Source organism: Pygoscelis adeliae, unplaced genomic scaffold, assembly GCF_000699105.1.
Source record: "Pygoscelis adeliae isolate BGI_AS28 unplaced genomic scaffold, ASM69910v1 Scaffold172, whole genome shotgun sequence".
NCBI classification, from domain to species: Eukaryota; Metazoa; Chordata; class Aves; order Sphenisciformes; family Spheniscidae; genus Pygoscelis; species Pygoscelis adeliae.
This window is the reverse complement of record NW_008824338.1, coordinates 3,638,072-3,652,106: the sequence shown is the minus strand read 5'-3', so window position 1 is coordinate 3,652,106 and position 14,035 is coordinate 3,638,072. Positions and strand designations below refer to the sequence as shown.

At 41.0% G+C, this 14,035-nt stretch overlaps 1 protein-coding gene across 1 annotated transcript in view; it reads left to right on the top strand.

The window, feature by feature from the left end:
- Nucleotides 1-13,379, top strand: part of MAP7 (microtubule-associated protein 7) — a 117,928-nt gene extending 104,549 nt beyond the window's left edge. The window contains 6 exon segments of the mRNA XM_009319140.1: nucleotides 471-572; nucleotides 861-911; nucleotides 1,003-1,060; nucleotides 3,551-3,689; nucleotides 10,632-10,858; nucleotides 11,545-13,379. Coding sequence (XP_009317415.1) covers nucleotides 471-572; nucleotides 861-911; nucleotides 1,003-1,060; nucleotides 3,551-3,689; nucleotides 10,632-10,858; nucleotides 11,545-11,555 — 588 coding nt within the window. The 3' untranslated portion in view covers nucleotides 11,556-13,379.
- Nucleotides 13,380-14,035: the final 656 nt, after the last annotated feature.

The window sequence follows — 14,035 nt, the reverse complement described above, 5'->3', positions numbered from 1 at the left end:
AATGGAAAGCTTGTGCAACTGTACCTGTGGCTGTTTGTCCTTGGTCTCATTAAGCGATGACTATGTTGGCCAAATAAAACATTCTACTGCTTTTGTTTGACTCTCAAAAACATCCACCACTCAAAACATGAAGCTCTTGAATACTTTCCTGGCTGCTGTTTTAATGCTTGAAGGTTAGGAAATGTATTTCTCACTTGTCATCTGGTGTGCTTTCATGCACATGCCCCAGAAAAGGCACAGAACCAAATATGATGTCCATTGTTTAGTTACGCGTCTCTTAATGCTATGCAAAACATGGAGATTAATCAAGAAATGTGCAATTCAGTCTGAAAAGATTGTTGGTGACTTGTAACCCCTGAAAGCGTCTTTTTGGTGTGTTGTAGATATGCATAGTTAAGCAGATATCGGTGTAAGTCTGTCCTTAAATAGTAAATTATTCCTCACTTCTTTTTCTTTTACCGTCAACTCAGAAAGAAGAGGAGGCTCGCCTACGGGAAGAGGCAGAGCGGATTCGATTAGAACGTGAAAAGCATTTCCAAAGAGAAGAGCAAGAGCGCTTGGAAAGAAAGAAGGTAACTCAGTCCATGCAGAGAAACTACAGTTCCTTTTGCCTTAGCAGTTTGCTTCCACCTCAGCTGTAGAAAGTTATCCATGATATAAATGTGTCCTCAGAAAAGCTGCAGTCCTCATCTGCGTAGCCTGATGTGGAAGTGAAGGGAATATTGCCAACAGTAATAAATAATTCATCTTTTTGCAATAAACAGATGCAACTGATAAATGACAAGCAGTTGTGGTTTGGGAGAGATATCTTTAAATTAATGCCAGCAAACATTATTTTACCCCTTTATGTTTCCTTGTAGAGACTGGAGGAGATCATGAAGAGAACTAGGCGTGTAGAAGCTGTAGATAAGGTCAGTGCTGCTACTTAACGTGTGTAACTATTGGGCATGTTTCACTTCTTTAGTGCCATTTTTAATTTACAAAACTGTGCTTCCTTTGTAGAAACCCAATGACCAGCAAAATGGACATATATCAAAGGCAACTATTACTGGAGAAGCAGGTATTGTGTTTAACTGTGCCCTGAGCACAACCAGTGAATAAATGCCTACTAAGCACAATGATTTGAGATATGGTTTCAAAACTTGGCACGCTAATTGCAGTGAAGAAAACCATGAGAAGAGTGTAACTGAAGTCTTAGCAAACGTTATTTATTTAGCCTTTCCATATAGGTAGTTGGCCATTACTAAATGAGTCAGCTGTTTTAGCAACTTTGTTAACATTGGTGTTTAATGACAGGGAGTTGCTTACCAAGTTTATTTATAAAGTGAAAACAAACAAATTCTTTTCTGATTCTGATCACACAAGAAACTGATTCTGTAGTTTCTTTTGCATAGTGTTACAGATGTGGTTGTTGCAGACTCATTCCGTTTTCTTAAAGGGTTATTTCATCTCGGTCATCAAAACAAGCTGTTCATTATCCAGACCATCTCCCTGTGATTTCTCTCTTTCACACCTGCTGCCTTATTCACTTGGTCTTAATTCCTGTTTCTTTCAAAATTCAGCTCCTACAAAAGCTTAGAGTCTCCCTGTCACACCCACACTTTCAGTCTTCCCTTCTATTCTGTTCCCTCTATCTTTTTTTTTTCTGGTCATTTTAGGTAGTTTTATGTAAGATTTTAATACTTACAATGAAGGAAGCAAAATGAAATGCAGCTCATATTCAACATTCACCAAGTATGAATTAGCAGTATTTAAGGATACTGAAGTCAAGCTATCAAATGGCTTATCCTATTCGTAGCATGACACATTAAATGACATTAATCTTTATTCTCTTTTGTGTTTGAGTTGAGTAACACGGAGGACAAATAACAGCACTGGCTGCATGTACTGCTGCTTTTTTTGATGTTTAAAGTGAATGCTATAATTAGCACCTCCAGAAAACCTTTTGACACAGATGTGACACACCTGTGTTTGGAAGTTATTTGTTTACGTGTTATCTTGGGGGGGGGGGAAGTTTGGGAACTGCGAAGACAGAATGCATCTGGGATGCCATCTTCTGCTGCAGGCACGGTTGAAGGTGCTATAAACCACTTAAATAATTCTTGAAACTACAAATGGCCCTATAACTTGTGGCTAGCACTTTCCTGCCCGAGGTAGAAGACAAGTAGTCAGTTTCCTGAGGCATACGAGAATTTGGACCTCCATTTCCCCAGGCCCAAGGGAAGGCTGGAGTCCTTGAATGATTGGATAAAGAGACAACTGCCCTCACCTTCAGGGCTGCTCTGCTGTTTGGCTTTGCCTTATCTAGACATGCTATTGAGTTAAAGGTATGAATGAATGGACATATGTCAGCTAACTCTACATATTATGCTCTGACAGACTTCTGACTATACACAAAAGGTGATTTTTTTCTTTTTTTTTTTTCCTCAGTCTGTTTGGCAAAATATGAGGAGACCTTTGTGGGAACGGCCAAATCACACAGTGAAACAAAATCAATCACCTTTTGCCATTTGTTTGGCCTCTGCTTCAAAATAGGAGATAACTCTGCCTTTCCAAAGCAGAACAACTTTCTTCTGCTTTTCTCTTTCAAATGTTAAAGGCAATGCATTTTCCTCTTGTTCCACTTGTCGAAGCACTGAAACCTGTATTGCTAATACCTTTTGTGTAAAAACTTGCTAAAGTTCAGACTGAGACATTCAGTGTAAAGACTTCAGCCCGAGCATTTAGAGCATAGCAAAACAAGAGCAGCTGAAGGAGGGTCTCCTCAGATGGGGTTTTAGGTAACCAAGATTAATGCATCCAAGCCTACGAATACTAAATTGTCCTTGCAATTATCGTAGCAGATGCTAGTATGGGTGAGGTGCAATTGCTTCCTTTTCCTGAGCTGTATGTGAATTAGTGTGACTGTAGATACAATGCAGAATTTTGTAGTTGTACTTTAAAAGAACATCCTGAGGCAGGCCAATAACATCTATCATATGGTCTTTGGATGAGGCACAAGGATGCTCTAATTTGATGTTGCTCTCTATAGCATTTTATAGTAGCGATTTGGTCCTTGTTGAAAGAAGTATCCTTCCCATGGAGACTTTCTCCTCTTGATTTCCTTTTGGGTTACAGTCAGTGATCAGCACGGGAACCAAGAAATACCAGTGTATGGAATTGATGATGTCCCAGTGTTCTCCTATTCCATTACCTATTGCCTCTTGAAAAGCACCAGCATAATATTCTGTCAGATATCAGCCTATTTTGACCACTGGCTTATGTGTTGAAATTGCACATATCATTGTATAATGTTTATTCTTGTCTGTAAAGCTATAGCTTTGAAATCTGTGGCATTTACTTCGGACCTGAAACAGGGCTTGTGTGCCCGAAAACGTGGCAAAGGAGGTGGGGTGGAGGAGGGAGGGGTGTGGTTTTTTTTCTTTTTTTTTTTTTTTTTTTTTAAATGTAGCTTGCCTTGACTGTGCTGTCTCTTCTAGGAAGTGTTTTATCCTAATCTGCAGGTAGATGATGTTGCTTGGTTTTATGAAAACCTGTTTTCTCTCTCTAGTCATAACCAGTCCTGCATCTCCCTTGGAACCTGCAGGAGGACCTCAGCTTCAGCATGCAACGCAATCTCCGCACAACGGGAAACCCGTCACCTGCACGCGTGTGATTGTTTCACATCAACCCCCAATAAATGTGGACAGGTAAGAACATTGCGAAGTATTGGAGGGTGTTTAGAGGATGAGGGATACTAGAGTAATAAATTATTTTCAGAGCCATGTAGTCATTAACTAAAGAAGAGACCAGCTGTTCAGTCTGCCTTGTTTGCTGTTTGTTTTTATCTTTTCCTGTGTTCAGAAAAGAACTTCATCATCTTTCACTTAGCTGTAACCCGTTTTTGCCAGCTGACGGGGAAGAGTTTTGTCAAAATACAGCATGTTCTTTGCAGTGTTTGTAGCAATGTGTTGTCTGCCAGCAATTGTTATATAAATTGAAACTTGATGGGAAGGGCAAATTTTTTCTGTTCCTTTCCTTGAATTAAGCTTCATAAAACCCACTCTGGATTTGCAGTGCTAGTTTTCTTGATTGGAATAATGAACACTGTGCTTTCAGCCTAGATGTTTCGATTTCTGAACTGCTTGAAGTATTAGCAAGTTTTGCTTACTAAGCGAAGTCCCTCATGGGAGGTACAGAACTACTCATTTTGGCTTTGCGTTTTAAAAAAAAAAAAACCCTTTGTCCTCTATAAGGAGAATTTGGGGAGGCAAATATTTAACATTGGAAGCTCTCTGTAGCCACGAAGCAAGTCACTCAGACCTTGAGAAATTGTTGAAATGCTTGAAACCTCGGTATTGGAACTGAGTGAAATCTGTTACATAAGCATGAGCTGTCAATTATTTCAATTTTAGTAATGCAGAAAGCCGGATAATCCCTTAGTCCTTTCATGTTTTATGCAGGTGGTGCCAGAATATGCATGGAAAAACTTGAACGTGGGAAGCCATCATGCAGTCTGTAATGGGCGATATGCTTCAGGGTGTGATTGGCACTAACTGAAGGAGGAATTTGCCCTCTCTCGGTCCCTCCACATGCCTGGGGGATCTTAGCCTGCTGTCATGCTGACAAGGATGCTCCTGCTGAGAGAAGTTCTGTCAGTGACACTGAGCTGCATTGAGTGAGCTGCACAGAGCTGCCTCGTAATTGTCTCAGGCAGCTATTAAATGTTAGTCACTCCCAGCCTTGTATGCACCTTGATGTTTATAATCTAAAATGTGCCACGCTAATGAATGCTGTCATGTAGCGTTATAATCCGTGTGGAAGGAACCTCAGAACGGCCCAAGTGAAGAATGAATAAATGAGATTGAAGAACAGCGACAAAAGTAGGAAGTGTGTATAAGGCTGTGGAAGGGGAAACTGGTGTGCCAGGTTAGGGTGCGGAGGGACTCTGCTTTAGAGGTACATCCACACTGACTGGGAAGGCAAAGGCTGAAGCGCGCCGGGCAGCATCCCAGTGTAAGCTTAGCCCAGGCAGCCTGAAAAGCTGTTGTAAGGAATACACAGCAGCGTAGAGTTTTTCACATGGTAAAAGCCACAGGTGCCGACACCACTGCTACTGCATCTCATGTCCTGCGGTTGTCTGGCATCTAGATACACCTGATATTGTAGCACACGCAACAGCAACAGGTGGAGATGGTCTCTTGTGCGAGCACCTCGCTCCAGTCCCAAGAAAGATTTGGCTTTTGTCTGGAAAAGACTTGAGCATGTTTTAAGGGCAAGATAGCTCAGATTTCTGACCAGAACTTAAAAAGGCTTTGCCTGGGGGACTTGTGGCATGTGCTTGTATGGGCAAGACGAGGGAGTGAAGGAGAGGAGTCATCTTAAGGCCTGGAGCGACAGCCAGTCTCGTTCTCCTCCTGCAGTGTAGGAAGTGTGGGAAGTTTCACTGGGTCTAGGGCAGAAGAAGCGTAAGTGTCGGTGGCTGTTTTGTACAGCACTGGGGTCTCGCCTGAATGCGTGTTGTCGAACGGGACTGGTGGGTGGTGTTCAGTGACCAAACCTGGAATACCTGTATTTGGGATCAGAATACCTGCAGCTGGGGTCACTCCCCAGACACTGCAGGTGCTCTGTCCCTTGCACCAGTAGTGTTGAAGGAGGGTGACTTGGAAAGCTACTAGAGGTTTGCGTGAAGATAAGGAGTTCTACTCTGGGGCATAATGGGCAGTTGCCTGACTGCTTACTGTGCTCAACCTTCTTCCCTATTCTGCCCCATCATGTCATCCATCCTGTGTCAGCTCTGTGGCCGGGATTCAGTTGGAAATAGCATGCGTCCTTCTGTGGTCAATAGCATGTCCTTCATGTGGTACAGTGCAACTGAGAAAAATTAAAAGACTTCTGGTGGAGTGAAGGCAATTGATTTCAATACTTCACCATTCTCTGCTGCTGCTGCTTTTGATCAGCAATGCAGATCTTGTTGTACTGGAACTTCATTAGCTTTCCAAGACAATTGATCTTCATAAACACTAATGAAAATGCTGTGATCTGCTGCATTATCTACCGTATATCTATTGTCAAAAATTATTAGTTTTATTAATAAACATTAATTGCAGATGATAGATCGGCACAATCATCTATAGAATCACAGAATAGTTTGGGTTGGAAGGGACCTCTAAAGGTCATCTAGTCCAATGCCCCTGCCGTGGGCGGGGACATCTTCAACTAGAGCAGGTGGCTCAGAGCCCCGGCCAACCTAATAGTTTGTCGAAATTTTTATTGGTATTCCTACTCCTGTGTTTTAAATAAATGAACATTAATCAGTTTTCCTTAGGCTTAAAGCTGCTTCACTTTGCATCGTGAAAGAAAAAAAAAGATATATTTGCTTGTGAATTGAGCTGTTTTACCATGTTAGCACTCAAGGCTTTCAAATAGATCTTACATGAATTCTCAGTTCATAGGAACAATTTCTTTTTCATAGTTGTCAGAGTTAAAATGATGTGTCTGAACATGAACGTGACTTTTGTGGTACGTAGTTTTAAGTGGTGCTGCAAGGGTTCTGATTTTGCTACCTGTGCTTGCTCTGAGTATCTTCTCCACAAGTAAATTGGGTTAAACAATTTAATGCTTGAATGCTAATGAAGAACAGTGAATTATGGGGGGAGGCTGTGCAGGGAATGACCTTATATCTGACCTACACATCTGTGGTGGAGACTCACAATTGAACTTAAATGAAGACATTTCTTATCCAGGTGTAGTACAATGGAAAGGGCAACACTAAATATATTTTTTTAAATGTAGTGTACCATGGAAATTTTCCAGTTAGTAAAGTGTCTAGAATTGCCAAGAAAACTGGTAGTTCGTGGATGCTACAATATTACTAATGGCATGTTAACTTCTGGCTAGATTCTGGGTTTCGGGGTTTTTTTCCAACAAATGGAAAACCGAATCTGAAACAGTAATTTGAAAATAAGATATAATGTTAACGTATTTTCAAACTTTTTGTAAATTATAAAAGATCCCAGCAAGATTTTTTCCGGATTCTAATTTTTTTCTTGCTTTACTGAACAGTAGAGTCCCGGAAGAAACACAGTGATAGGAGCTGGAGGCGGATAACCAGTACAGCTGCCTAATCCATCTCCCGCTTGCAGATTATTGCTTGTTCCCTGCTTTCTAATTCTTTGCCCAAGTTAGATCCTGCCTGCTACTTCTCAGAAAGTTATTTCAGTACAGTGGTTTAGGTTGATGTTATTTTCCTTAGGATACTTACTCTTCTCCTGTAATTCCATCTTTTCTTTTTCCTGTGCTGCTTTCTATAAATGCCTGCAGTGGGCTTCACTGAGAGCAGTTCACCTCATCTGTGTGTCTCCGTCCCGTATAAAGGGAGCTGGGCCTGGGTAGATTAGATAACCAGTTTTTAGAAATACACGGTTAGACAAGGTGATTGCCTCAATATCTTGTCCCTGGAAAAGAATGTTACTGAGTTCAAATACTTACGTAGTGTTCATTGCTGAGTCTGTAGGATAGCACACTTGAAATTTGCTTTAGCACCACCTTCCCTTCTTCAGGCCTCCAGCTCCTCGTTGCTGGCTGATTTCAGTGCTGTTGTCTCAGTGGATTAAAAATAAACACTGCCTTACTTAAATCATCCAAAAGTCAGGGGTCCGTTTTGCTGTTAATGTCTATCTGTGACATCTCTGCTAAAATCATGTCAATGAATGAGATGACTGACATTGTCTTTCAGATCAGGAATAGCAGGTGCGGAAGTATTTTGGCACGTTCCAAAGGCCTGCAAATCAGTATTTTGGTTTTGTTTTTTTTTCCTTATTTGGTGTTGACTTCAGATGGGTGATCAGAAAGACAGACATACTAAATTCAGAAATGCTGGTCTTTTTTTTCTTTACTCTCTCAAATTCTTTACATGTAGATTATGTCTACACAGAGCTCTGGCTAAAGTTATCTACATCAGATGTGATTTTCAGTAGTTTTTAACTTTTTTGATGTTCCAGTTCCTATAATTAAATTAGCTGCTCTTCTCTCAACTTCCTCTAGCCTATCTTGTTAATATTGATGTGTCAGCTTCAAAATGCGAAGCTGCACAGATGCTTTTTTTTAGCTGCCACAAAGCTGTCCTTCGGATGCTTGCAAGACTGTTATGTTTGGAAATGCACTCTGAATACCTCAGGCAACTTTTTTTTTATTACGTAGGTGTCTTGCTTACGGACTATGTTACAATATCAATATTATCCAGTTCTTGGAAACATACCTGCAATATTGTATGCCTGAAAAGGGTATCTCCAGTGTTGTGCTGGACACGGAGACATGGCTGAGAATGTAACATAAGACAGAACAGCTGTCGCAGGTCAAAAATCCATTACTTTGTGTTCTTTGCTTTAATGGCCTGTAGCAGTCACTTAGGGAGAGAGAGTGTAAAGGAGAAAAAGGTAAGTACCAGGAGATCCTCTGGTCCGTGAAGGGTTACTAAGCATTGTGGTCCAAATGCAACCATAGGCTCAAGTGGTCCCTAAGCTGCTCATTACCAGAAGCTGGAGGGTATACCAATCTCCTCGGAATTTGTCTTATCTCCTCTTGAGCTTATGGCTTCTAAGATGTCCAGTGGAATTAATTCCACAGTTCTGTCTTTCCCTTTGTTTCTTCTAAACTTGCTCCCCTAGTAATCTGGTGGAGCAAATAGCATAAAATATAGAAGATTCATAGTCATGGTTTCCTCTTCCGTACCGCCTTTGTGACTGTATAGACTCCCCTGTCTGAAAAGGCATCTTTCAAGTCTGTGAATCCTGGTCTAACTCAGTCTGTAGTACTGAGTGCAATGACGAATAACTATGAAGAACTATTTATCTATGAAGTCAGCTGATCAGTCGGATAGAAACACTAATATCTGTTTGGTACAACGAAGATGACACTTGCTTCTGCAATGCTTGTTGAAGTACTATGGTATTTAATTTATATGAATGAGCAGTTGCTCCCCTCCCCCTCTTTCTTATCCCATCCATCAAACTTTCTGCGTTATCCTAGCTCTGGTAAGGTTACTGGTAGTAGATGGGGATGAAGTAAGTAATAGGCTACCTTACAGTGAATAATAACCTAATAACTATATGTTATAGAGCAGGTTTTATTAGTCCGAAAGCATTTCACAGATTCTGCTCCTCACCTTACAGATGTGGATCTCTGGCACAAAAGGGTGATGTGACTTGTGACCTCTCCCAGGCAGCCAGCAGGGCTTCTGTGTCTGCTCTCAAACTCAGTGCAGTGAAACATACTTTTCACTTTGAATTCGCTCAGCGTATCCACAGTTGGAAAAAAAAAAGGGGGGCGGGGAATACCTTTCTGAAAAAGAACTGGTGATGGTTTGAAAAACTGGGAAAGGCTTGATATGAAAACCAGCATGTCATTCTCACAGGAAGTTTGGGCTTTGGATAAAGTGTTGCTACTTTCAAAAGAGCAATAGTTGTTTTCTGTCTCTTGGGAAGCACTGTAAAACAATTCTGTAATTGTGAAGAGTTGGGCACCCAAAGAAGCCAGCAAATGAAAATAAACCATATGCCAATTACAAGCAGGCTTTGGGGTTTTTTTAAGACTAGTAAATGTACTGTCAGGAGAAAATTAGCCTGTGAAACCAAGCCAACTGTTCAGAAATGGTCTGAGGAAATTGATAGCCTAGTTTAAATCTAGGAAAATTGCATCTGAGCCTTTGTGGCTGAAGCCAACAACCTGAACAGTCGTGATGTGGTCCGAATAGGGAGTAGGTACCCAAGATTGTCAGGATCTAACTGTTGAGGGCCTTAAGAAGCACCTGTGAAAGATCACGATTTTTGAATGTCAGTTGAGTACTTGCTCTTTCTCGAGGAGCTTATGGTGCCGTTACTGTCATCCTGTTTGCTGAAGTAACACCTTAGTTTCTCCCCTCCGGCAAGACAGCAGGACTTGACAATACAGGGCCTAATAAAAGGATTGGGAGGGGAGGGCAGGACTGAGACACGATCACATATCTTCTCAGGAGAGTATGTGTAATTAGAGAGCATATCTGTGCTTGTATCGCTCCTGACTGGGGGAGACATACAACAGCTTGCTCATAAGGCATCGCTGTCAAGTGGGAGATAGAAAAAGGAAGTGCGGATTGACAGGAGGGATGCCGGGAGGTGTTTCTTTTGGCTTGGGCATGATCAACAGGAGGAGTACAGAGTTGGGTAGCACCTCGGAAATAAGCCCTAAGAACTTGTAGGGGAGGAGGGACTGAAAGGAGGTATGGCAAAGGTTATGAGAGCTGAAAAAGAGGTCGGAGGCTGTAAATTGCATTAAGTGGGTGGCTCAGGATAGCAGTGGTGGTGCTGCAGGCGTTTCCTTACTGCTTCCCATTTCAGTCACTTCTGACTCAGAACTGCAGTGTCCATAAAGCGCTCACTGGGTATAGTTTAGTCAAATGTAACAACTATCCTGTGTATCTGAGGGAAGGCATATCTAGCACTTGGCTGCAAAAACATTTTTTTCTACAGTGGTAGAAGCATAGTTTTGCTTTTACTGGCTAAAAGGATGCTCTGGATTAATGCAGACTTTTCCATTTGTAGTATTACTTTGAGGAGGACTAAATTTCTGTTCTAGATGAAGTGTATGAGGAAATACCTATGTTTCTCTTTCAGCAATCTCAATCCAGAGAAAAATGCGAACGAAAATGGAATGGCTATGCAGAACGATAATTTTGAAGAGATCATAAACCTGCCTGTTGGTTCTAAACCATCCCGGCTGGATGCCATGAACAATGACGGAAGCAATAGTCCTGAAGTTCCTTTGAATCCAATTCTAGCCTTTGAAGATAAGGGGACTCTTTTGCCTCAGGTAGATAGTGTTCAAACACATCAAACAGCAGGTAGGTTTGCCTTGCTTCATTAACACTTGTAACGTGTTGCAATTGACAGAGGACCTAGAGCTCTTAATTGATAAAAGTTGATTAATTTAAGCATTTGTAAACCCCCTATTATTTGGGGAAAGGAGCGCATCGTCTCTTTGTAAAGCTACGCGTGCCAAGTACGTGCAGATGCTGTGCAAATTCTGGTGAGGCCGTATCTTTTGTTTGAGGGGGGTCCTCAGTTACACTGCGCTTCCTGTCGTTTGAAGTTGCTTGAAAATGGTTGCCCTGAGCTTTCAAACAGAAACGACAACAGTGACAACTGCTGTTCCTAGCTTAGGACCAGCAATCGTGTTCCAGTTCTGCACGTGTGATATCTGATACGCACACGCAGAAGGGGAGCTGGTGCCTACCTTCTGTGTAAAACTCTGGATGTACTTCCCTCATCAGGTTCTTGCTGACGTTAATAGCGAGGGATGGTTTGCAGCACGTTAGACTTTTCTGAATTGCATCACAACTTTCAAAGGATGTTAGGTAAACAAATACTAATTTAGCAGACTAAATTGGACTACCATTTTCTTTTTCCTGTGGTTAGAAAATGTAAGGAAAATCACCTTGCAATGAAATAATTGCATAAATGCGTAGCATTTTGAAGTAAGCGTTGTCACTCTTTGCTGACCTGCCATTTTTGATACCTTCTGTTGTAGAAGTGATCTGATTGTGTTTCTTCTGAAGAACCAAAGGTGGTATGAGCATCTCTGCAGTCAGTGGAGTTTCTTCCATGCTATGAAGGAGTGTTTTATTTTTTCTCTCCAGTTTTTTAAAGATTTCTTGAATATCTTTTTTGGAAGGACTTTAGTAAAACCAGCAGAAGAAATGATGGGAATAGACTCGGATCACCTTTCTAATAGCTTTCATCACTAGAAGAATCATGCTTCACATGCATTACTTAAATACGGCTTCTTCCAACAAGCTTTTTCTGTTAGTAAATGGGTATTTCTGCATTCCTTAAGACACGAGACACTGGAATCTGAAAGCAACGGGCTGATTTGGGTGGTGGGACCGATTCTTTTTTTAAAAAGGTGGGTGTTGGTTTAAAGGGCATAATTGTAAAATTGGCAAAGAATCTTTTACACTTTGTGGTTCTAATACTTGAAAAATAAATACCTCATTGCTCTACAAGTAGAGTTAATGGGGTGTTTTATTTAAACCTGTTGGTTTAAATATTATTGCAGAGAACTCTAATTATGGGGGCAAAGTATAGGCTTCTGTATCAGGTTCTTGTAAATGTAATTCCTACAGGGACATTCTGTAAATTGAGACGTCGCTATGATCTTCTCGCATTTTCTCTAAAAACACAAAACAAGGCAGGTTTTAAAATGTGAACATTTGAAAGCGTTATTTTTTCATGGACAAGAGGAAAACCTATTGTTCTCCTAGATGATGTATTTATGAATTTTGTTCAGTACAGAAATAAATCATTTAACTGAATAAATTAGAAAAATGTGGTAAAACGATACGGCAAACTTGATTGTTTTTGTTACATCCACGTTCACAACACTATAAAAGATGTATATGTACGCATATGCGCGTGCGCACACAAGAAGGAAATATCTTGTTCTGAGTCCTGGAAATTGCTGACGTTCCCAATGACGGAAGACTTTTCCTTTGCCTTATCAGACTATTGAAGACTGCGTGAAACCTGAAATATTTGATTTTTGGATGATGAAGCAGGTTGGTTTGGGGATTTTTTGGTTTTGCTCGTTTCAGAGCAAATGGAAAATGGTCATCGTTTGTGCTTTTTACGTAGTGCGTGATTTTTATAAAGCAGTACAGATTGAGTGATAAGGGGAGCAGTGCAGGTTGCTTTCTCTTTCATTTGACGCTGACTTCTGCTGTCATTGTTCCACCCCTCCCTTTCGGTTGCAACTGGGCAGAACTGTAAAATCTTGCACCTTTTCGTGCTTTGATAAACCGCGCTGTTACGGGTAGAGCTCACTCCAGGCATTTCAGCTTGAAGCACCAACCAGGGCTTGATGCATTGCTCACCGACGTCACTGCGAAGATCCTTGGCTAGGGGAAACGGAGGTTTAGGGGGTGTCAGTTCATGCTACCAGAGAGCGTACCGTTAAGACTTCTGCACTTGCCTTTAGTGAGCAGTGAGCCCAGGCCTGCAGGAAGCTGTGCAGAAAGTCTGTGCCAGCAGAAGAAATCCTCCGAGGCAAAAGCTGGAGAATTTCTGAAGAAGTTACTTTCTGCTGCTGCCAAGTGTTCGTTTTATCCAGGAGGTGGGATAAAAGCAATGGAAATGCAATGAAAGAGACTTCATCCGCCAGAGTATATACGGAAGGGAAAAAACAGCCGTTCGGTCAGAATGCTTTCAATAGTAGCTTGTGACACAGTGAAGTCAGTTGGGTTCCTTTCTTGCTTTCTTTAGTTTTCCATGTACATAGCCACAATGTTTTGAAGTGTCCAAAATACGTAGTTTTTCTTTAAACCTATATATAGCATGTAAGTACCAAATAAAACTTGCTTGAAATATGTTTCTATTTATATTTTCATTTTTCTTGCATAGTTGAAGCAGGAGTCAATCTGTGATGGAAAACTCTTCTTGCTACTCCTGGTCTGCTTAAAACTTTTCTTTAGGTTTCCTCTAATCTCTTTACCAGAAAATCAGTACGGAGTCACTTGCAGCTAGAAACAGAGCAAAGAAATAGCCAGCAAGTTTAGCTTCAGTTTTAAGTTTGAGGATTCATTTAGGCGTAGGTCTAAATTATGTTGATCTTGATCTGTTTAGGCTCAGGTATAAATTATGCTGGTCTCTTTTTCTGTGAGACTTCAGAATGCTTGCTTCATTGTTTGCAGCACAGATGAAGAGCCTGCTTCATTTCTCGTGTGTTGTGTTTTGGGGTTTTTTTTGAACAGGACTGCAGTAAAAACAATTTATAACGATATTCATTCCAGGTTTGCTTCAAATGAGAGAGAGACAATTTCCTCCTTTTCAAGGGCCTGACACACAAACTAAAAGCTAGGGAATTGGGAGTAGAACTAGGTGTATGAATAAAAAAAAAACCCAAACAAAACTAAAAAATGAAAAGGATTGAAATTTTAAGTCTTCGGTTAAACCCCTTTCTTCAAATGTGGGGAAAACTAGTTTCTCTTCTGTTGAATGTTGTTCCTGACAATAAAATGCGGTAT